The sequence below is a fragment of the Pongo abelii genome, chromosome 2, assembly GCF_028885655.2.
Source record: "Pongo abelii isolate AG06213 chromosome 2, NHGRI_mPonAbe1-v2.0_pri, whole genome shotgun sequence".
Taxonomy (NCBI): Eukaryota; Metazoa; Chordata; class Mammalia; order Primates; family Hominidae; genus Pongo; species Pongo abelii.
Genome location: NC_085928.1, coordinates 182,735,801 through 182,758,315, shown reverse-complemented (window position 1 = coordinate 182,758,315; position 22,515 = coordinate 182,735,801). Strand labels below are relative to the sequence as shown.

The window sequence follows — 22,515 nt, the reverse complement described above, 5'->3', positions numbered from 1 at the left end:
TCTACTAAAAATACAAAAAAATTTAGCCAGGCATGACAACACATGCCTGTAATCCCAGCTACTCAAAGAGGCTGAGGCGGGAGAATCCTGGCAGGAGCTACAGTGAACCAAGTTCGCGCCATTGCACTCCAGCTTGGGTGACAGACTAAGACTTCATCTCAAAAAAAACAAAAACAAAAACAAAACAAAACAAAACAAAAAACAAAAAAAAACCCCACCAAAAAACAAAGAATCATTTCTTATAAAGAAAAAAAAAAAAAAAGACTAATTTCTCATTAACTGAAACCTTTCATTATTAGAGGAATCAGTAATGGAAAGAGCTAAATATTGTAAGAACATATGCCTAACATCCAAAATATGGCCATGCACATACACCACTGGGTGTCAATTAAACAGATGACACTGTTGTAGGTAGGTATAAATTTTCAGCAATTTCAGGCCTTCAGAGAACCTGCTCTGTAACACTACCAAAGTTTAGAGTAAAACATTCCTTAATACACATATGACTCCATATCAAGTCTACCAGTTACTCTGGGTTTACTTATTGTACCCACATCTATTCCTGATCCGTACCTTAAACATAGCCCTAAAAATGCAGCTGTTGGCCAACAGTGAAAGCGTTAAGATGGGGGGTGCAGGTAATAGACTGGTTATTCTGTATTCTGAAGGAACCAAAAAAATAAATTTTGGTGTGGGAATAGGCTAGGCTAGGGTGCTATTTTAATACATAGCCATTTAAAAGCTCTTTGATCCTATAGGTTGAGAGAGTACTTTCATTTGAGAAAACAAAAAGTCAGTTCTGTTCCTAGAGATGAAGTTGGGATAGAGGTGCAAGAACAATTACTTTAGCAGTCTGACCAACTATATTTAAAGATAATTTACCAATTTAAAAAAGCCAAAATGGAGTAAATCAAACCTACAATGAATATAAACTATTTTTATATAACCAAGAATGTATTCGACTGGCATACCTTCTGTCTCTCTTATGTCCAATACCTTCTTAATCTGAGAAAGAGGCATTAGGTGAATATGCTTAAGAGAAGCTGGGGGTCGGGTTTGGCCATGAGGACTCCTAAAAGTGCCAATAACCTTGTGCCGTTTTCTTGCTATCTGATTATAGAAAATAAAAAAGTATCGGTCAATAAAATGAAGAAAAATAAAGACCAAATACTTAAAAAATAAAATAGCACTAATCACATAAATCTATATATAACTCATTTAGTTATTATTCGTTACAAAGTTGTTATAAGCAGAGTTACTATGAAACAAAAGTCAAACGCAATTATATAGCAGAAATGTTCATGTTTACATAAGAAGAGTTCAAAAGTCAGGAAAATAGGCCAAGGGACATTTTACAAAAGGCCCCAGAGGTATGAAAGAACTAGAAGCATGATGAGAAGCGACAGGATCAAGGAATGAAAGAATCTTAAATGAAAGTCCTAGAATTCAGGAGAAGAGGAATAGTTGGCTAAGCAAAACAATTAAATGATTTTAAGCTTAATTTTTAGAAAGGAAAAATAATAACAAGTGTTAATTTGATGACAAATGCTAGTACATAGAGTTTTTTTTAAAAAACCCTTAAAATATAGATAAAACATTTAAAAGTTAAATATATCCTTAAATCCCAAATTAGTTTCAGTATAACATAATCTGTCATTAAGAAAACATAGATTTTACCCATTTTGAATTATTCTAACATTTATTATTAAATATGATGATGGCTATAGGTTTTTATCAGGTTAACAATGTACCACAATTTCCATTGCCAATTTACCAAGAGTTTTGTTTATTTTTCCTAAACAAACAAGCTAAAGAATAACAGTTTATTTAAGATTATAAGTTTTTATTTTATATTTATTATGAATTCTGAAGTCCAAATTTAATGTTTTTTATAAATAAAGCAGTTTTTGTTGAAGTGATTCTAAGACATGGAGGCTAAAAGAGATAGAACAAAAAAAATCAATAGATTCAAGAAGGTAGGGAAAATGAGAAGCTAGGGACTTAGGAGCTACAGGAGATGACCAATACCAGAAATTAAAGTGAATGGCAAGTCAATGAACCAATTACAGAAGACTGCAAGGAATTTGGAGGGGATATAAGATCTAAAATTTAAAGTAAGCCATAGCTCTCAGGAATAAGGGATAAAAACCAGAATGGATTAGCAAAGAAATAAAGATAACCTAACCTATTAGATGAATAGAGGAAGCTGACCTAGGGACTCCAACAGGAAAACACCTATAAAAGCTTTAATAGAAGCAAACAAAGTACAGAGAAACTATATACAGTAAAACCTCATGATGAGGCGAATCCAGATAAAATATAATTGAAAATTGACTCTGCCTAGCATCTGTTCTCAACCAGGGCAGGCTAAAGTCCTTTTTATGAGGGAAACAGGTAGTTGAGAATTACCTGCCTCATGATTTTTTGACTTTCTCACTTCAGGAGATAGTCAATTGTGTATAGTAGACTGTCTTTACTTTTGTGCTTTTTGTAACATGATTGACCAAAAAAAAGTATTTTTCATTTAGCCTCATAACGACAAAACTTTGCATTTAACACAAGTGAATTTCTGGTGAGATTTTATTGTACCTGTTTAACTGTTCTGCACATGAACCGCTCTTTAAGATTCCTTGTATTTTATACTATAAATAATAATGTGTGTGATATGTAAGAAGGTAACACTTTGATAGAAGTAGGAGAGGACAAAAGGAAAGCATGTAAGACTTTAAAGAAAAAGGAGGCAGGTGCGGGGGCTCATGCCTGTAATCCTAACGGTAATCTCAACACTTTGGGAGGCTGAGGTGGGTAAATTGTTTGAGTCCGGGAGTTTGAGACCAGCCTGCGCAACATGCAAAACCAGTCTCTACTAAAAATAATTAGACTGGTGTGGTGGCGAATGTCTATAGCGTCAGCTACTTGCGATGTTGGGATAAGAAAATCACCAGAGCCCAGGAAGTCAAGGCTGCAGTGAGCTGTGATCTTGCCACTGCACTCCAAGCTGGGCAATGAGAGTAAGATCCTGTCTTAAAAAAAGAAAGAAAGAAAGAAAAGAAAAGAAAAGAAAAGGAAACTCTTTAATCATTTTGATGAAGGTAACAGAAAGTTTCCAGTGACAGAAAAGTCAAATGAGTCTTCTTATTGTCTGTTTTATCAAAATGAACATTTTTCTCTTCTGAGATGAAGGAAACCATACTTCTTTTTATCCCTCACTACTGTTGTTTAAAAATACATATTAGAGGGATGAACAAGTTAAAACACACACACGTAATTCAATTTGCTTGCAGGGGTAATACAAAAAGAAAATCTAACTTGAATGAGAATTTTAGAATTAGATTCATTATACCCCACCTGACTCCTCATTCACTCTAAAACCTGCTGATTTAAGAATTGAGGAATCATGAAGAATTCATAATAGTAAATTATCAAGTTATCTCCCTCTTCAACAAAATACAACCGCATCATTATTGGAAAAAATCTACTGAAATTTCAAAAAATGAGAATCATTTTATAAATCTTGAATAAATATACACAGAAACAAGAAGTTATCAGATTTCTTGACCTAAGCATTTATTTGCATGGAAATAAATTTTCATTTTAACTTAGATTTGAAGTCACGAAAATTTACACTTCTTATTAGACCTTCTTCTAAAAGCATTCTATTAACAGTATTAAATCATCAATTGTCCTCAATTTTTTTTTAAAAAATTATTATTTGAGTTTATTTAAAATTCTACATAACACTTCAATTAAAGCTTGGTTTTAAATATTCAGAGAAGTTACAAAAATCAGTAGTGTTATTATACTATGTGAAGTACATCTTTACCTCTAGGCAATCATTGAAGAGGAAGAGAGTTACTTGTTCTCCTCTGTCACAGGGATGCTCACCTAGAGAAATTGTTTCAACCCGTTGTACTAAGCTTCGGTGAGAAGATAAAAGATTAGCCTGTATAGGTTGAAAATATAACAAAAGAGATCACTTGGTATCAAGTAATTTTTAAGAAGTTGTAATTTAAAAGAAAGTAGTGCCAAGATATTATTTATATTAAAACCACAGAAACCTCATTAACAAGAAGAAAATAAATTAATAATTGTTAAAGAAGAATACTTACTGGGCATCCATCTACTTCATAAACAACATCAAAAATTTGCTTTTGAGCTTCTGTTTTTCTCTTATCCTCATTAATATGCCTGAAAAATAGTTATTTTTAAAACTTTTAAAATAGAACATGAAAACTGCAACAAACACAAGTCATGTCACAAGTTGTGTTTGATGTGAATGTCTTAATTTTGATAAATGAATCAGTTAAAATATTCCTTAAAAGTATCCCATTACATTAAAAAAGTTTCCATGCCCACGGAGCCCAGGATGAGGAAAACAAACAAACAAACAACTTCCGGCCAGGTGCGGTGTCGCGCCTGTAATCCCAGCACTTTGGGAGGCCAAGGTGGGTGGATCACTGTGGTCAGGAGTTCGAGACCAGCCTGACCAACATGGTGAAACTCTGTCTTTACTAAAAATATAAAAATTAGCTGGGTATGGTGGCAGGCACCTGTAATCCCAGCTACTTGGTGGCTGAGGCAGGAGAATCACTTGAACCCAGGAGGAGGAGGTTGTAGCGAGTCAAGATCGCGTACCATTCCACTCCAGTCTAGGCAACAAGAGTGAAACTCCATCTCCAAAAAAAAAAAACTTCCATAGACTCCTTCAGAAAAGTATGTTTTACTATTATTCCTTTCTATATTCTTTACTATACTCCCTATGCACTTTCTAAAATACATTAAACCTGTACAAAATTAAGACTAATAAAATTTTGAAGTTTTCAATATAAGTTCAAATAAGGTTTTATGTAAGTCTTCCCAAGTCATAGGCCAATCATTTCACTGAAACAAAAACTAAGGCTACTGCTTCAGACAAGATAGAATAACAGGGAATGAATTTACTTTTCTGCCTGAAACAACTAAAAAAATCAGTCAAAATATAAAGAAACAAGGGTTCTCAAGACACTTAACATCCATTTCTGTGAAACAGAAACAAGCTAAGCCCTACAACTGTCCTGGCTTATAGCCTAGAGAAAGTCTCTTCCCTGCAAAGAAAGCACAGATAGTGCCTAGCTATATCCCTAAGAGAAAGAAGCAAATGTGCGAGTCCAGTGTGATCAGATACCTAGTTTGCAGGGCAAATTACTGGAAAACAGCTACACAGAACTCCTTCTGTTTTCAGAAGGCTTCCTTGTGTACACAGTTCTCAACTTGATCACTGCATGAGTGTAAGAAAACTATCCGAGGTTAGGGAAGACACGTTAAAAAATTACAGTTAACAGTGCTCAGTGCTCATATGGCATGAACAGTGACATCAATCAGAGTGGAAAACTTCAAGATTAATGTGACATCAGGGTAGAGTACTAAGAAAGATCTTTCCTCAATAGTGGGGAAAATTAACCTTAGACTAAATACTGTTCTGATTCTGCCTAACAAAAGTTTAAGAGCAAGACATAAAAATATCAAACTGTTTGCAAGCTACTTAACTGCATGCCAGGAAAAACTCAAAAACATTTTTAAGAATACAAAAATATCTAGCTCTCAAAAAAGTAAAACTGACAATGTCTAGAATCCAATAAAATAATACCAGGTATGCAAAGAAACAGGAAAATAAGACCAATGAGAAAAAAAAAAAAATCTGAAACAGAGATAAGTGAATTAGTAAACAATTTAAAGTTATTATATTCATGTCATAAATTCAAAAAACTGCAAGAAAGATTGAACATTTTAAGCAAAAACATGAAAGATATTTTTAAAAGATCTTATTTACTGACCAAATAAAAGTATCATTTTTCATTAGCCTCATAACAACAAAATTCTGCATTTAACACAAGTGAATTTTTGGTGAGATTTGATTGTATCTGTAACTGTTCTGCACATGACTGTTCTCCAAGATTTTCTTGTAATCATACTATAAATAATAATGTATGTGATATACAAGGCAGCAACACTTTGGCAGAAGTAGGAAAGTACAAAAGGAAAGCATATAAGACTTTAAAGAAAAAGGAAGCAGTGGTCGTCATTTCTGATGACCCAAATCAGTCATACAGACAATGTTTCATATGAAATGTTTCATATGAAGCTACAATGTTTCATATGAAAAATACACTGGATGAGAGTAACAGCCGATTAAACACTACAAAAGAAAAGCTTAATAAAATTGAAGATAGCAATAATGTCGAAGCCAAAAATAAAATATAAATTTCTAATTGTACTTTTTATTGGGGAAGCAAGAATTATAATTCAGAGCATACATACTGACCAAGTGGTCTTCAAATAATAAAGTCTGTTCTAATAATAAAGAGAAGGTTGGGAGTTTTATTAGAAAAAAATGTTATTACGTATTGTTTTTAAAGAAAGCTCATTGACACTAGTAAAGTTTTGGGGAACTGGCAAGCTGAGTGGTGAGTGATAGTGGTGAGTAAAACTAGTCAGTCATAGCAGGTTGCTTCAGCAGCTATTAAGTAAAACCAGTCTTAGGATTACAGTAGGCCATTTGAAGCAGCTGGGCTTGTGGAAAATTTACTTATTAGAACAGCTGCCATGCGCCCCAAGTGTTTTTACCCTCTGTGCCTCAACTCTGATTTAGTTGGGTATAACAAGAATGATCCAATTTTGTATAATCAACGCTCACATTTCCCCCTTTGATCAAGATCTTTCTCTGAAAGCAAAGCCGATCAATCATCTTGAAGTTAGGCTTGTCCCTCAAGGCCTGGACAAACCTGTCCTGGTTGTCTCTATCCCACATTGTGGGGAAGATATAGAGGGTCTATGTCAGGGAGCTGGGCCACATTTGAGTAACAAAGAGGACAGAAAGGAAAATTTTCTCAGGGCAGGTTTGCCTGAAGTCCAGCACTGAGTTCCATCTTGTTAGTTCCATAGGTATCAGCAGCCATCTCAAAGTGTTAAGAGAGCTGGCTTTACAAAGATTAGACAAGCAGTAAAAACAAGGCTTAAAAATCATAACACAAAAAATAATTAACATAATAAATTTAGTTTCTACAATCGTTTTGAAACAGAACACAAGCCTGACGGCAACTAACTAAACAAATCAAAAGACCACTGTGGGTACTGGATGAGACTAATTGTAGCCATTGAGTAGTATTTTAGAACTGGGTTGAATTAAAGCAAAGAATGCCAACTCTACAGAAGGGACCACCAGTACATTTTGAACAAAAAGTTGTGTTATAGTTATTGCTACAGTTACTAGTAGAATAAAAGGATTTCTCAGGTCAGGTTTTGTCAAGTTACTTATAGCAGTTACTGATTGTGAAATTTAATTACAGCATTATTTTGTCAAGCCAAAAAGATAGGCATGAAGAGGGGTGGGAGTGTCATCATATGGAGTCTTGCCTCATTGTCTTGGGAAAAGCTGTCTACAGCGTTAAAAAAAAGTCACGTCTTGTCCTGGTTTGCAGTTTGAATGTCTCTGATTAAAGCATAAGATATTTGGGTGAACTTTTTATATGGCCCATACATCAGGCACAAGACTTGTTTCTTAAAATGTATCTAGTTTCCATTGATAGGGCTTTAGAAACAGTACAGTTCCCATTTTTAGTAATTTTATGGAAGACAGTTGGATTGGAGAAATCTGGAAGAATTTAGGATCTAGACTATAGGTAGATAACAAGAACTCAAAAACAACCAACAGAGCTACAATCTAACAACAAGTGTATTATAGTTTTTTATTAGAAATATAACTCTTTTTCTACACTGATCACATATAAATCTCAGATTTTAAAACCTCTTGAGGCTAGGAAACCAAACCAAGGCAGACTTTATATTTTACTTACAGTCTTAAGGTTCCTGGGTCTGCCAAGAAGTGACAGTTTTAATTTACTCACTGTAAGGCTAGGAACCTTTGAAGTCAGGCATTTTATGCATACTGTCAAATATGACATTTCAGTCAAAGCCTGGGTAATATAACCAATGTTTTCAATTGTATTCTGCTATAAAGAGAGAGCACATTTCTATTAGACTTATGTAAATAACTATATTGCTAAAAGAATGCTCAAAAAGTTTTCAAATTGTGGAAGAATCAAATAGAAAAAAATAAATGTTCTATCTATATTTACAAAAAGCATACTTTATCAAACTGTTGTAAATTATAGACAGCTTGAGAGAGAAGATTTTCTTAAGTCTGGAAGACAAAACATTTGCATAAAGAACCAACATTATTTTAAATAAAAGTCATTAAAACACTATCTTCATCAGTTATTCAATCTTATGTAATTCATTTTTGTTCTGCTTGATCTCGATTAGTAGTTTCATGAATCCAACAGTTTTTTAAATTAGAGTTTTGGAAATTTTTATCAAGTCCATTGATCTTAAAGTTATCAGAAACTTGACTTCAGGGCACTTGTTAGATAGAATCATTTTTATGATTATCAATGTTTTTAGGGAAGGATTCAAAACCGTAACTGGATGACAAAAACTTAGAATAGCCATAGTTTAAAAAGTTGATGAAAGTTTGCAACTGACAACAAAATTTAGTTATCTCTATTAAACATGGCATTAAGATAACAACCAAAATTATAATAACCGATTTCTATAATTTACACAATTTGTGAAACATATCAACAAATACCCACAAATGCAACTAAAAGATGATCTAGTATCACTTATCATTTGTCAATGTCTTTGTACACAACTTATCAAATAAGCCTAATAATTTAGTATCTCTCAAGATGGGAGAAATCTTTTGAGGCTTTCCAGGGGTTCACCTCAAAAATCTCAGTTAAGTTTAGGTTAAAAAGACTAAAACTATTTGATTTTGGGGAAGTTTGCCGAAGATGTTGAAAGTCTCAAGACATTTGATCAAAATAGGATCACAGGTCATTTGTGAAATAATAGTCATTTATGTAACCAGAGTGATAATCACAAGGCTTTAAAAGGAATACAGAGCTACATGGATAAAAACAAACAGAAAAGCCTTAACCTTTAAAAATCTCAGTTGTTTCTTCTGTATATTATGCATATGGGTTTTAAGTAATCAAAAACCTAATAAAGGCAACACAGGACATTTTCTTGATAAAACATAAAACCTGTTTCTTAGGCCAGTTATCAAAAAGGCAAAGAAAAACTTTCTGCAGTATGATTGTTCCTTCTTGGGGGAAGCTCATTTAGACAACCCGGAAGTTGAGCCAGATGAAAAGAGCACTTGAATTTAATTAGACAAAGAACAATGTTACACAATAACTGTAACAACTCAGACACATCATGAAAAGCCACAAGTAAAGAATCAAGGCCTTCAAGATGAACATTTTAGTGTCAGGATATAACAGCAGAGTTAGAACCACAGAAAACAGTTATGAAAACTGACAGAAAAAAGCTGAAGCAAAGAGTTATCAACCCATGCCTTCTCAAAAGGTGAAAAAGCAAAAGGTAACAATGTATGACCTGAAAATCATGTGCTGTGAGACACAGCAAAAGCTGAACCTCCCGCCAGGCATGGTGGCTCACGTTTGTAATCCCAGCACTTTGGGAGACCTAGGCGGTGGATTGCTTGAACCCTGGAATTTGAGACCAGCTTGGGCAAAATGGCAAAAGCACATCTCTAAAAAAAAAATACAAAAATTAGCTAGGCACGGTGGTGCACACCTGTAGGCCCATCTACTCAGGAGGCTGAGGTAGGAGGATTACTTGAGCCTGGGAAGTGGAGGTTGCAGTGAGTCAAGATTGTGCCACTGCACTCCAGCCTGTGACAGAATGAGACCCTATCTCACACACACACATATACACACACACACAGTTGAACCTGATATATGAATCTGAGAAATTTCAAAAGGAAAATGCTACCTTAAGAAATAAGGCTGGGCTTGATGGCTCATGCCTCCAATTCCAGCACTGTGGGAGGCCAAGGTGAGAGGATCACTTGAGGCCAAGAGTTCAAGACCAGCCTGGCCAACATAGTGAAACCCCATATCTACTAAAAATTAGCAGGGTGGGGTGGCGTGCGCCTGAAATCCCAGCTACTCATGAGGCAGAGGCAGGAGAATCGCTGGAACCTGAGAGGCAGAGGTTGCAGTGAGCTGAGATCACACCAATGCACTATAGCCTGGGCGACCGGGTGAGACTATCTCCAATAAATAAATGAATTAGTTAATTAAAATAATTTTAAATAAAGAAGACAGCATTTTTAACCTGAATTGGGGAAATTAAATAGATATCAGGAAGAAATGCAAGACAAAATAGAAAATGCCTGCAGTTTAGAAGATGGCTGATAAAGAAACAGATTCTGGAATTAAAAATTAAAACCTACTGCAGTTTTATTAAAAGCTGATCAATACTTCAAGTAAAACTCATTGTTTCAAACATAGAGATTCAGACTTCGGTCCTATATCAATCAGTGCACTCCTGACCCCAATGTTTAATTTTTAGAAAAAACTTACAAAGAAATCCTTTCCAACCCCATCAACCTGATGACACATAAACCTTCCTTTATAAACCCCAGCCTTCATAACCCCCCCTCTGACTTGTTTAGATCTTTCATCATTTTCTCAAACACCTAGTCTTAGTCCTGTAATTTTTCTTTTTTGACATTGGAATAACCATTTTGCCTTAGGACAAAAATTTATCACAGACTTTTTTAAATTATTATTTAACTAAAAATACATCTTTATATCCATAACTATCTTTGCATCTCTCTCTCTCGCCCACACTGGTTTTTCCACCAATTTTAATTTTCTTCTTAAATTTGTATTTTGAAACAAACTTTAAATAACCTGTGAATTTGACAAAATCATTGTTTTTTAATTAAAAAACACATTGTCCTCTTATAATTTTATGTGTATTAACAGATCTAAGTATATTTAGTCTTTTTATAAAATTTAAGAAGCCAAGAACAAACCTATTTATTCAGCAATTCATTTTTGTTTTTTCTCTTATTTGGATATGACTCAGGCATTTAATGAGCTCTCTATTACTTAATTTAATGTAACATAACTTAAAGATTTCAAATTACTTGCTAAGTTATGTTTATCCCATTTACAGTTACATAAACTTTTTAGCAATTATGCCTAGATTCATTATGAAAATTGAGGTATTAGAGCTAGTCATTATTTTAAGTTATTTTTTATTAATCAAAATTATAACCTGTTAATATCAGATATTTACCTAAGAACCTAAAGTGAAATACATGAGTATGTTGTAAATAACTCAAAAGATACAGCTGTTTTTATTAAATCCATAATGTTAGTTTAAATCAAAGAATTACATGAAGATCATTTCATTTTAGGCGGGACTTAAAGCTCCATGAATTTAAAACATTTAGCAGCAACAAACATAAAACTGTCTAACCACTAATTCCAAGCAAAAATGTATTTTGACAATTTTGAAAGTTTTTGTTTGTTTGTTTGTTTGATAGTGTCTCACTGTTGCCCAGGCTGGAGTGCAGTGGTACAATCTTGGCTCACTGCAACCTCCACCTCCTGGTTCAAGCAATTCTCCTGCCTCAGCCTCTGAGTAGCTGGAACTACAGGCACACACCACACCACCATGCCTGGCTAATTTTTGTATTACAATAGCATCAAAAAGAATAAAATAACTTAAGAATAAGCTTAACAAGAAACCCACAAAGCTTATCCTCTGAAAACCACGAAATATAGTTGAAAGAAATTAAAAGTAAATAAATGGAAATATTCATAAATCAAAAGATTTAATATTGCTAACATAGGCGAAGTGCGGTGGCTCATGTCTGTAATCGAAGAACTTTGGGAGGCCCAGGCGGGTGGATCATCTGAGGTCAGGAGTTTGAGACCAGCCTGGCCAACATGCTAAAACCCCATCTCTACTAAAAATGAAAAAAATTAGCCAGGCGTGATGGTGTGCACCTGTAGTCCCAGCTACTCAGAAGGCTGACGCTGGGGAATCACTTGAACCTGGGAGGTGAAGATTGCAGTGAGCCGAGACCGTGCCACTGCACTCCAGCCTGGGTGACAGTGAGACTCAGTTTCAAAAAATAATAATAATAATATTGCTAAGATAATACTCCTCAAATTGATGTACAAATTCAATAAAATTCCTATACACATTCCCCACAGTTTTGTTGTTGTTGTTGTTGTTTGGCAACTGACAAGATGCTCCTAAAAGCCACATGCCAAATTTATGGAACTCAGAATAGCGAAACCAATTTTGAAAAAGAACAAAGTTGGAAGACACATACTTCCCAACTTCAAAACTTAAAGTACAGTAATCAAGGCAGTGTGGTACTGGAATAAGCACAGACATACAGATCAATGAAGCAGAACTGAGAGTAAAGAAAAACCATTACATTTATGGTCAGCTGATTTTCAGCAATGATACAAAAGCAATTCAGTGGAGAAAGGATACTCTTTGCAACAAACACTGCTAGAATAGATTTCCATATTTTAAAAAATGAACTTCTATCTATACTATGTCCCATATACAAAAATTAACTCAAAATGGATCACAGACCTAAATGATTTTTACCTAAAGACTAATACCACAAACATTCTTAAAGCAAATAAGAAAAAAATCCTTGTGACCTTGGGTTACACAAATATTTCTTAGATAAAACTATAAAAGCACAATCTATTAAAATAAAATTTGCTAAATTAGACTTAAAAATCTAGAACTCTTATTTTTTCAAGAAATTGTCAAAAGAAAAAAACAAGCCAGAAACTAGGAGAAAATATTTGCAAATCATATATCTTTTTTTAAAAAAAGCCTTTTAACTCGAATATATAAAGAACTCTCAAAATTCAATTACAAAAAAACCACAATTTTTTTTCAAATAGACAAAAGATTTGAACAGGCATATCACCAAAGAAAGTAATACGACAGGAAATAATCACATGAAAAGACATTTAACATTATTTGTCATGAAAATGCAAATTAAAACCACCAGGAAAGACAACCAAACATCTATTAGAATGTCACAGATTAAAATGACAGGCCAGGCCGGGTGTGGTGGCTCACGCCTGTAATCCCAGAACTTTGGAAGGCTGATGTGGATGGATTGTTTGAGGTCAAGAGTTCAAGACCAGACTGGCCAACATGGTGAAACTTCGTCTCTACTAAAAATACTAAAATTAGCTGGGCATGGTGGCGGGTGCCTGTAATCTCAACTACTCGGGAGGCTGAGGCAGGAGAATTGCTTGAACCTGGGAGGTGGAAGTTGCAGTGAGCAGAGATCGCGCCACTACACTCCAGTCTGGGCAACAGAGTAAGACTTCATCTCAAAAAGTAAGAATAAAAAAGTAAAAAATAGGCTGGGCGTGGTGGCTCACGCCTGTAATCCCAGCACCTTGGGAGGCCCAGGTAGGCGGATTACGAGGTCAGGAGATCGAGACCATCTTGGCCAACATGGTGAAACCCCGTCTCTACTAAAAATACAAAAATTAGCTGGGAGTGGTGGCATGTGCCTGTAATCCCAGCTACTAGGAGGCTGAGGCAGGAGAATCGCTTGAACCAGGGAGTCCGAGGTTGCAGTGAGCCGAGATCGCACCACTACACTGTAGCCTGGAGATAGAGTGAGACTCCGTCTCAAAAATAAATAAATAAAAATAAATAAATAAATAAAAAATGAAATCACTGACCATACCAATTGTTGGTAAGGATGTGGAAACTCTGGAACACCACACACTGTTGGTGGGAATGCAAAATAATACAACCGTCTTGCCAACAGTTTGGCAGTTTCTTAGAAATGCATATACCTTGCTGGGTGCAGTAGCTCCACCTGTAATTCCAGCACTTTGGGAGGCCGAGGCAGGCAGACTGCTTGACTCCAGGAGTTTGAGACCAGCCTGGACAACACAGTGAAACCCTGTCTCCACAAAAAATAGAAAAAAGTAGCCAGGCATGGTAGCACTGCACCTGTAGTCCCAGCTACTCAAAAGGCTAAGGTGGGATGATCACTCGAGCCTGGGAGGTGGAGGTTATAGTGAGCCAACATTACACCACCACATTCCAGCCGGGATCACAGAATGAGATACCATCCCCTCCACCAAAAAAAAAAAAAAAGGAAAAACCTACTATCTGACCTACCAATCCTATTCCTAGGAATTTATTCAAGAGAAATGAAGGCATATGTCTATACAAACTTGTTCACAAATTTTCACAGCAGCTTTACTTGGAATAGCCAAGAACTGGAAACAACCAAAATGCCATCAACATGAAAATGGATGAACTGTGATATAGCCATACAATGGAAAATAAAAGTAAATTAACTATTGAAATAAGCAACAATAGGGACTAATCTCAAAGTAATTATGCTGAGAAAAGAAAAAAAAAAAAAGCCAGACAAAAGATTCCAGGTACATAAAATCGTAGAAAGTGCATATAGGCATACCTTGCTTTATTGTGCTTTACTTTATTGTGCTTCACATACAGTGTTTTCTTTGTTGTTGCTGTTGTTGTTGTTTCACAGATTGAACGTTTGTAAGCAACCCTGTGTGTCAAGTAGGTCTATCATGTCATTTTTCTAACAGTACGTGCTTACTTCGTGTCTCTATCACATTTTGCTATTTCTCTCAATACTTCAAACTTTCTCATTATTATTTTATCTGTTATGGTGAGCTGTGATCAGTGATCTTTGATGTTACTATTGTAATTGTTTTGGGACACCACCACCAATGCCCATATGAGACATCAAACCTAATTGATAAGTGTGTGTGTGTTCTGAGTGCTCCACCAACTAGCCATTCCCCTATCTCTCTCTCTCCTCTTGCTTCTCCATTCCCTGAGATACAACAATATTGAAATTAATAACCAACCCTACAAAGTCCTCTATTTAAGTGAAAGGAGGAGTCACACATTTCTCACTTAAACAAAAGCTAGAAATGATTGAGTTTAGTAAGAGAAGCAAGTTGAAAACAGAGATAGTCCTAAAGCTAAGCCTCTTGCACCGAACAGCCAAACTGTGAATGCAAAAGAAAAGTTCCTGAAGAAAAATGAAAAGTGTTACTCCAGTGACATGAATAATAAGTAAAACAACCTTAATACTGATATGGAGAATGTTTGAGTGGTCCAGACAGAAGATCAGACCAGCCTTAACAATCCAGAACAAGCCCCTATCTAATTCAGACCAAGTTCTTAACCCTCTTCAATTCTGCAAAAGCTCAGAGAGGTAAGAAAGCTGCAGGAGAAAAGTTTGAAGTTAGCAGAGTTGGTTCATGGAAGTTTGAGAAGCCATTTCTGTAACATAAAAGTACAAGGTGAAGCAGCAAGTGCTAATGGAGAAGCTACAGCAAGTTATCCAGAAAATCTAAATAAGATAATTGAAGAAGGTGGCTATACTAAACAACAGATTTTCAGTGTAGACAAAACAGCCTTCCAGTAGAAGAAGGTGCTTTCTAGGACTTTCACAGTTAGAGAGAAGTCAATGCCTGGTTTCAGAGCTTCAAAGGACAGGCTGACTCTTTCGTTAGGGGCTAATGCAGCTGGTGACTGACTATGTTGAAGCCAATGATCACTGACCATTCTGAAAATCCCAGGGCCCTTACGAATTATGCTAAATCGACTCTGCCTGTGCTCTATAAATGAAACAACAAAGCATGGATGACAGCACATCACCATGGTTTACCAATTTTTTTCTTGGGACAAGAGTCTTGTTCTGTCATCCAGGCTGGAGTGCAGTGGTGCAATTCTGGTTCACTGCAACATCCAGCTACTGGATTCAAGCAATTCTCATACGTCAGCTACTAAGTAGCTGGGATCACAGGTGTGCATCATCACACCCAGCTAATTTTTGTACTTTTAGTACAGATGGGGTTTTGCCATGTTGGTCAGGCTGGTCTAAAACTCCTGGCCTCAAGTGATCTGCCCACCTTGGCCTCCCAAAGTGCTGGGATTACTGGCATGAGCCACTGCACCCAGCCCTACTAAATCTTTTAAGCCCACTCTTGAGACCTACTGCTCAGAAAAATGTTCCTTTCAAAAGATTACTGCTTATTGACAATGTACCTGGTCATCCAAGAGCTCTGATGGAGATGTACAAAGAGACTAATTTTGTTTTCATGCCTGCTAGCTCAACATCCAATTCTGCAGCCCATGAATCAAGGAGTAATTTCAATTTTCAAGTGTTATTATTTAAGAAACACACTTCATAAGGCTATAGCTGCCACAGATAGAAGAGATCCATCAGAAGAATCACAAGAATCACTAAGTCAATTGAAAACCTACTGGATGATGTCCAAAAGAGCAAAGAGTATTTTTCCAAGTAGAAGTGAGCAATGGGACATTTTAGTGCCAGGCTGCAGTGGACAGCCATAACAAAACCTCTCTTTTATTTTCTTTTCATAAGTAAAACACTAGACTTTAGATTCAACTGAGATGTGGTGTGTTACAAAGCAGGCCTTTCCTACAGGGGTTACAGAGGCCAGCCTTTCTTCCCTTGGTAGGAATGGCCTGAGCTGTGTTGTGGGGCAGGCCACTGATTTGTATGCTGTATCATTAGAGGGCATCAGCCAATTGATCTTTTGCAGTTTCTATTAAACTTGAACTGACAAAAAAAGAAAGAAAAAGAAAACCTACTGGAAAGGATTCACCATCTGGGTTGCCATTTAAGACCATATGTCGGGCAGATGAAGCTGAGCGTGAGAGGTTGGAGGCATAGGCGGAGACCTCAGGGGAGGTAACTCTCAAGGTTCAGAGAGCCTGCAGTGGTCAGTAGCAGAGAGGCGAGGGAGAAAAAAACAAAAGCCAGAGCTCAGGCCAAGAAGGCACAAATAAAAATGAAGAAAAAACAAAAGAGAACATTTGTGAATCATGGGAGGTCAAAATATCGACATTAATTGTTTGGAAGAAGTTGATTCCAATCCTTATGGATGACTTTGAGGGGTTCAAGATTTCAGTTGCAGAAGGAATTGCAGATGTGGCAGAAATAGCAAGTGGACTACAATTAGAAGTGGAGGCTAAAGATGAGACTGAATTGCTGCAATCTCATGAACTAACCCGAACAGATAAAAGAGCTGCTTCTTACTTAGAAGCAAAGAAAGTGGTTTCTTGAGATGGAATCTACTCCTGGTGAAGATCCTGTGAACATTGTTGAAATGACAAGAAAGGATTTAGAATACTACAGACACTTAGTTGATGACATGGTGTCAAAATCTAAGAGAAGTGACCCCAACTTTGCAGTTTAATATGGGTTAAATTCTATCCAACAGCATTGCATGCTACAGAGAAATCGTTCATGAAAGGAAAAGTCAACTGATATGACCAACTTCACTGCTGTCTTATTTTAACAAAGTGCCAGCCGGATGTGGTGGCTCATGCCTGTAATCCCAATACTTTGGGTGGCCGAGGTGAGCAGATCGCTTGAGTTCAGGAGCTTTTGACCAGCCTGGGCTACATGGCAAAACCCCATCTCTACAAAAAATATAAAAGTTAGCCGGGTGTGGTGGTGCACACCTGTAATTCCGGCTACTCAAGAGGCTGAGGTGGAAGGAGGTGGAGGCTGCAGTGAGTTGAGACTGTGCCACTGCACTCCAGCCTGGGCGACCAGAGTGAGATCCTGTCTCAAAAACAAAAACAAAAAAAGAGAGAGAGAGAAGCAATTACCACAGCCATCCCAGCCTTCAGCAACCATGACCCTGGTAAGCAGCCATCAACATCAAGGCAAGATCCCCCATTAAAAAAAAGACTGTAACTTACTGAAGGCTCAGATAATTGTTAGCTTTTTTTTTTTTTTTTTTTTTTTTGAGACAGTCTTGCTCTGTCATCCAGGCTAGAGCGCAATGACGCCATCTCAGCTCCCTGCAACCTCCACCTCCCGGGTTCAAGTGATTCTCCTGCCTCAGCCTCCCGAGTAGCTGGGATTACAGGCACCCACCACCATGCCCGGCTAATTTTTGTATTTTTAGTAGAGACGAGGTTTCACCATCTTGGCCAGGCTGGTCTCGAACTCCTGACCTCATGATCCACCCGCCTCAGCCTCCCAAAGCGTTGAGATTACAGGCGTGAGCCACCGTGCCCTGCCTGTTAGCATTTTTTAACAATAATTTTTCATTAAGATATGTACATTAATTTTTAAACATAATGCTACTGCACAATTCACAGGCTATAGTATAGTGTAAACGTAATTTTATATGCCCTGAGAAATGAAAAAATTTACATGACTTGCTTTACTGGGATATTTCCTTTACTGTCATGGTCTGCAGTCTAACCCACAGTATCTGGGGCATTGCTAAATTACAGTGATAGACAGTTGCCTTGGGAAGGGTAAAACAGGATGGGCCAGAAAAAGAGATTACCAAGGGGCATGAGTAAATTTTGGGAGTGATAGAAATGTTCTTCATCTTGATTGTGGTGATGGTTTCATGGGAGCATATGTGTGCTGAAATTAATCAAACTATATTTTAAATATGTGTAGTTTAAGAAAAAAAGCCATATTTGAACTAAAAACATATCTATAACAAATTAATATTGAAAATCTAAGCATGTATAACTGATGTTGTTAGAATTCAATTTTAGGAGGCTTTTTTAGTTTGCTTAAATGGCAAGGACTAGTGAATTGGTGCTGTGTCATTATTTCCTATATCTGACAGGTAACGGTGGTTTTAATCAACCATAATAAGCATTAAATCTCTAGGCTAAATGTTCAAGAATCTCAAGAATTTAGATCTTGTAAAATTCTATAAGGCTTATAAATCAGCATCACAATTTGACATTAAAATATCAGGTCCTATAATTTAACATTTATTAAAAATCTATGAGAAAGGCACTTAGGGTAGGGATATACTAAAAATAGAAGTTCTCAAGAAACTTAAATAATGAATAATGTCTTACTGATTCAGCTCATTATCCCTACAGCAGCCAGCTTGACACTATTCTAAAGAAGGCAACAGGTCAAACGACTAATCTATTTGCTACTTTTCCTTACTTACTTTATAATCTTTGCTTACCAAAATACCCTGTACATAAATAACAAATAGCATAAGCCACTTGTAAAGTATTCTACACTCTAAACAGATAAATTGAGCAGGTAACAACCTCTCAGTTTCTTTTATAAAAATATGAAAACAATGACTGCCTACTTCATAAAGTTTGTGAAAAGATCAAGGTAAATAATGTGTGTCAGAGTATTTTAAACTATAAGGTGTTGAAAAATTATATGATGAGAATTATCATCATAATAGTCTCAATACCATTATCTTGGTCCTAGGGGAAAAAAATCAAAAGCATGATGGCTGGTTGGTGAACACACAAAATACATAAGCAAAAAAGAAAACAAAACAAAAAAGTATATACACTTGGCTCTCCATATCTGCAGATGCTGACTGTAAGGGACTTGAGCACCTACAGATTTTGGTATCTGAGGGAGTCTTGGGACACCTATTTACATAACCCTTTCAGCAGCAACAAAAGCTGGTAATAACTAATTTGAGTATTATTGTCTCAAATAAAAGAATGAGAGAGAGGTCTCCGCTGAATCCCCTCTCTAGAGCTAGTGAAGTTTCTCCTTAAGAGCTCTTCTGGAAGTCTTTCAATAAACTCTCATACAGAAGCACCCTGGAATCTCAGAAATCAATTAAATCTATTAAATACACTGATATATACAGTCCACTTAAAGTGCCTTCTCTGAGGCAAAACAGAAACAGTTAATGTTAAGAGAGTTTTCCACTCTGCTCCTAACAGTCAGAACATCATTTCTGACCAGTCCTCTTTCCAAGTTAGACCTAGAGTAAGCAGCCTAAGTTTATGATCAAACTCCACAGATCAATTTCATTGAATTTATACTTTTAATACATTTCCAACCAATCCTGCCAATTTAATTCCACAAAACTCTAGGTGGAAAACAAAAAGTTTAAAAATTAAAGTGAAAAAGTATTATAAACCTTTTCGTTTCACTGTGGTCACATTCTCAAGTTACATTTGGGCAATCCACATTAATATGAAGACAGAAACAAGCTATGACTAGAGTTATATGAAGAAAATGCCTATTAGGGAATTTGTAACATTTTCAAGTTTCTAAACTATTATTCTCTGTGCACAATAGTTTAATAGCTTCAGAAATAAATGTTTTGATTAATGAATGTATTCTTACAATACTTCATTTTAATGTGTAACTACACTATTAGAAAAATAATTTAGACATTTTACAAAAGTTTGCTATTGATATTATCCTATTTATGATTCTAGTTTTCTATCAATTCCATTCGAAATCTAAGGCACGATCAAAAATTGAAAATAATGCACTTACGTCATTACTTCCTTTAGTGATCCAATAGCTTTTTCTAAAGTGCTTTTGTCTGGATTTTCATCAGCTGTATGCTTCTTAAGATCTGTAATAATACAATGTTTTCTCCATGCATAAAAAATTCAGTGATTTCTCATCTAAGACTAAAATGCTGTCCATCTTGATACAGCTAATTTTTAAAGATAATATTCAATCCTTATTTTTTAAAAAGTTTTAAGCACTGTTCCCTAAAAAGCTCTCTTATTACACATCTGGTTAAGGTTTCCATTTTTACTGACTAAATTTTCAGAATATGTAATCCTGATTTTCTTAACACTGCTATTCCAATCCCTTCAAGTAATGCTTGGGGACTCCTAAATTCCTCAAACTCTCTCCATAGTGCTAAATGAAAACACATGATCCTCAATAAGCTCAGAAATCATAATGTATTTTGTGTTTCATACTGGGGCCCATGGCTACATCACAGAGAGCATCTGGTATCTTTAAGCACAGATTTTGTTACCTTAGAGATTTATACTTAACACATTGACTCTTCTAATCCAGGTTGTTTATTTGTGTTCCCTGTGCCATCCTTGGCATATTCTTATCAAATCTAGGTTTAATCTAGTACCACTGTCCACCTAATCTCTCATGTGGAATAATAGTAATAAAGCCTAGAAATCATTTTATTTATAATATTTACAAATTTCTACAAGTACTTAAACAATAATGAAGGTATGCAAATTAGAAGAAAACCACAATGTTTTGGAAACCTGAAGTTTGTTCATATATTCTCCTTATAATCTGTAAAACAGAACAGTTTTAAATAGTGGACAAATCATTTTATAAGCCAGTAATTCTCAACTATATTAGATAACTCTAAAAAACAAAAAAAAGTCAAATTTTTAGTTAGTACTATAATTCACATACTAACCAAGATTCTTATAGAAAATAACAGATTAAACAGTCACAAAATTTGCCTCCTTGTCTGCTGTACATATTAGTGTAGATTTAGCTTAGGAATTAAATCTTTTATTATAAACTTTTTCCTGTTTATAATTTAGTTATCCTTCTTTTTTTTTTTTTAATTATTTTTAGAGACAGGGTCCCTGAATGCTGCCCAGGCTGGTCTCCAACTCCTGGGCTTATGCTCGGTCTTCCAAAGTGCTGGGATTACAGGCTATAATTTTGTTTTCATACTTAATTAAGAATAAAATAAAAACTGATACTGTCCTTAGCCAGCTAAATGTAACCAAATATACATACATATTTTTTACCACAGGCAAAATTCATTCATAAAAATTATCTGCTGTAAAACTCTCTTCTATTGATACCTGTAGTTCAGCTCTAGAATAAATAGATATGTTTCAAGAGTATTCTGAACAATCTAAGGTCAAAAAAAGTAAGCATAAAGCCAAGTATATAGAACTTTACTAAAATTCAAAAAAGGGCTACAAAAAACTCAGGACATACAAATTATCTTCTCCTTGTGATTTTTGTGGGCAAATTTTGTATGTACTTGGATGTAAAATGATTTTGAATTAGTGACACACCATGAAATATTAAGAAAACTTTTAAATGAAACGACAAAATATATACTACTAATCAACAGATAAAATATTTCACGCCAGGCTGAATTTTAGTGGCACCAGTAACTATTTTTTAAGATAATCCATAAAGCAAAACATACATAAACTTTAATGCTGAAATCTAAGAAACTCTAAAAATGAGAAGAAATTCATCTTTTTTGGAAAAAACAATTCCATTAAAATATCTGACGTAGTTTGAAACAGATCAGACAAGTACCATTTAAAAGTAATGCAACACTGGGTAACCTCTGTACTGGTCGGATAAGAAGTTCAACAAGGCTCTGCCGTCCACATTCTGGTTTTGCTTGGTTTATCTGAAAAAATATTTATTCAACAATTTCAAAAAAGGTTTTCTGCAAAGATTATATGCTCTACTTTTACTGGATTACACCTTATCATTAGTGTCTGTGATACAAACTAATAGAGAAGAGGTGGAATTTCTCCGTGGCAGATTACTTGGCTGAATAATTTTTCAGGGCCTGAAATGTCCTCTTGGCCAGCCAGTGGTTAACATCTTACATAAAAAGTGAGTTCCTCTACACACACCTCTATATCCCACCTTAAATTTTTCTTAAGTCTATATCATTCACAAGAAAAAGCACATTTAATAATATTAATTATGCTAATACCATAATAAGGAACCGGTAAGAAAAAAAATCATTAAAAGCAAAACAAATCTCACTAGAAAATCATTAGGTGTTTTGAGAACTAAAATATGTAAAACTTAAAAAAAAGCTTTTTGTAGAGATG

General features: G+C 35.5%; 1 protein-coding gene across 10 annotated transcripts in view; it reads right to left on the bottom strand.

Moving 5' to 3' along the window:
* The window catches only part of ECT2 (epithelial cell transforming 2), a 70,970-nt gene that overhangs the window by 14,873 nt on the left and 33,582 nt on the right, over positions 1 to 22,515 (bottom strand). For all 10 annotated transcript variants that reach the window (XM_024244797.3, XM_024244793.3, XM_054552999.2 and 7 more), the window contains 5 exons: positions 21,983 to 22,079; positions 20,201 to 20,282; positions 4,110 to 4,188; positions 3,824 to 3,943; positions 972 to 1,110 (listed from right to left, as the gene is read on the bottom strand). In XM_024244797.3, the coding sequence (XP_024100565.2) occupies positions 972 to 1,110; positions 3,824 to 3,943; positions 4,110 to 4,188; positions 20,201 to 20,282; positions 21,983 to 22,079 (517 nt within the window). The remainder of the gene's footprint in view (positions 1 to 971; positions 1,111 to 3,823; positions 3,944 to 4,109; positions 4,189 to 20,200; positions 20,283 to 21,982; positions 22,080 to 22,515) is intronic.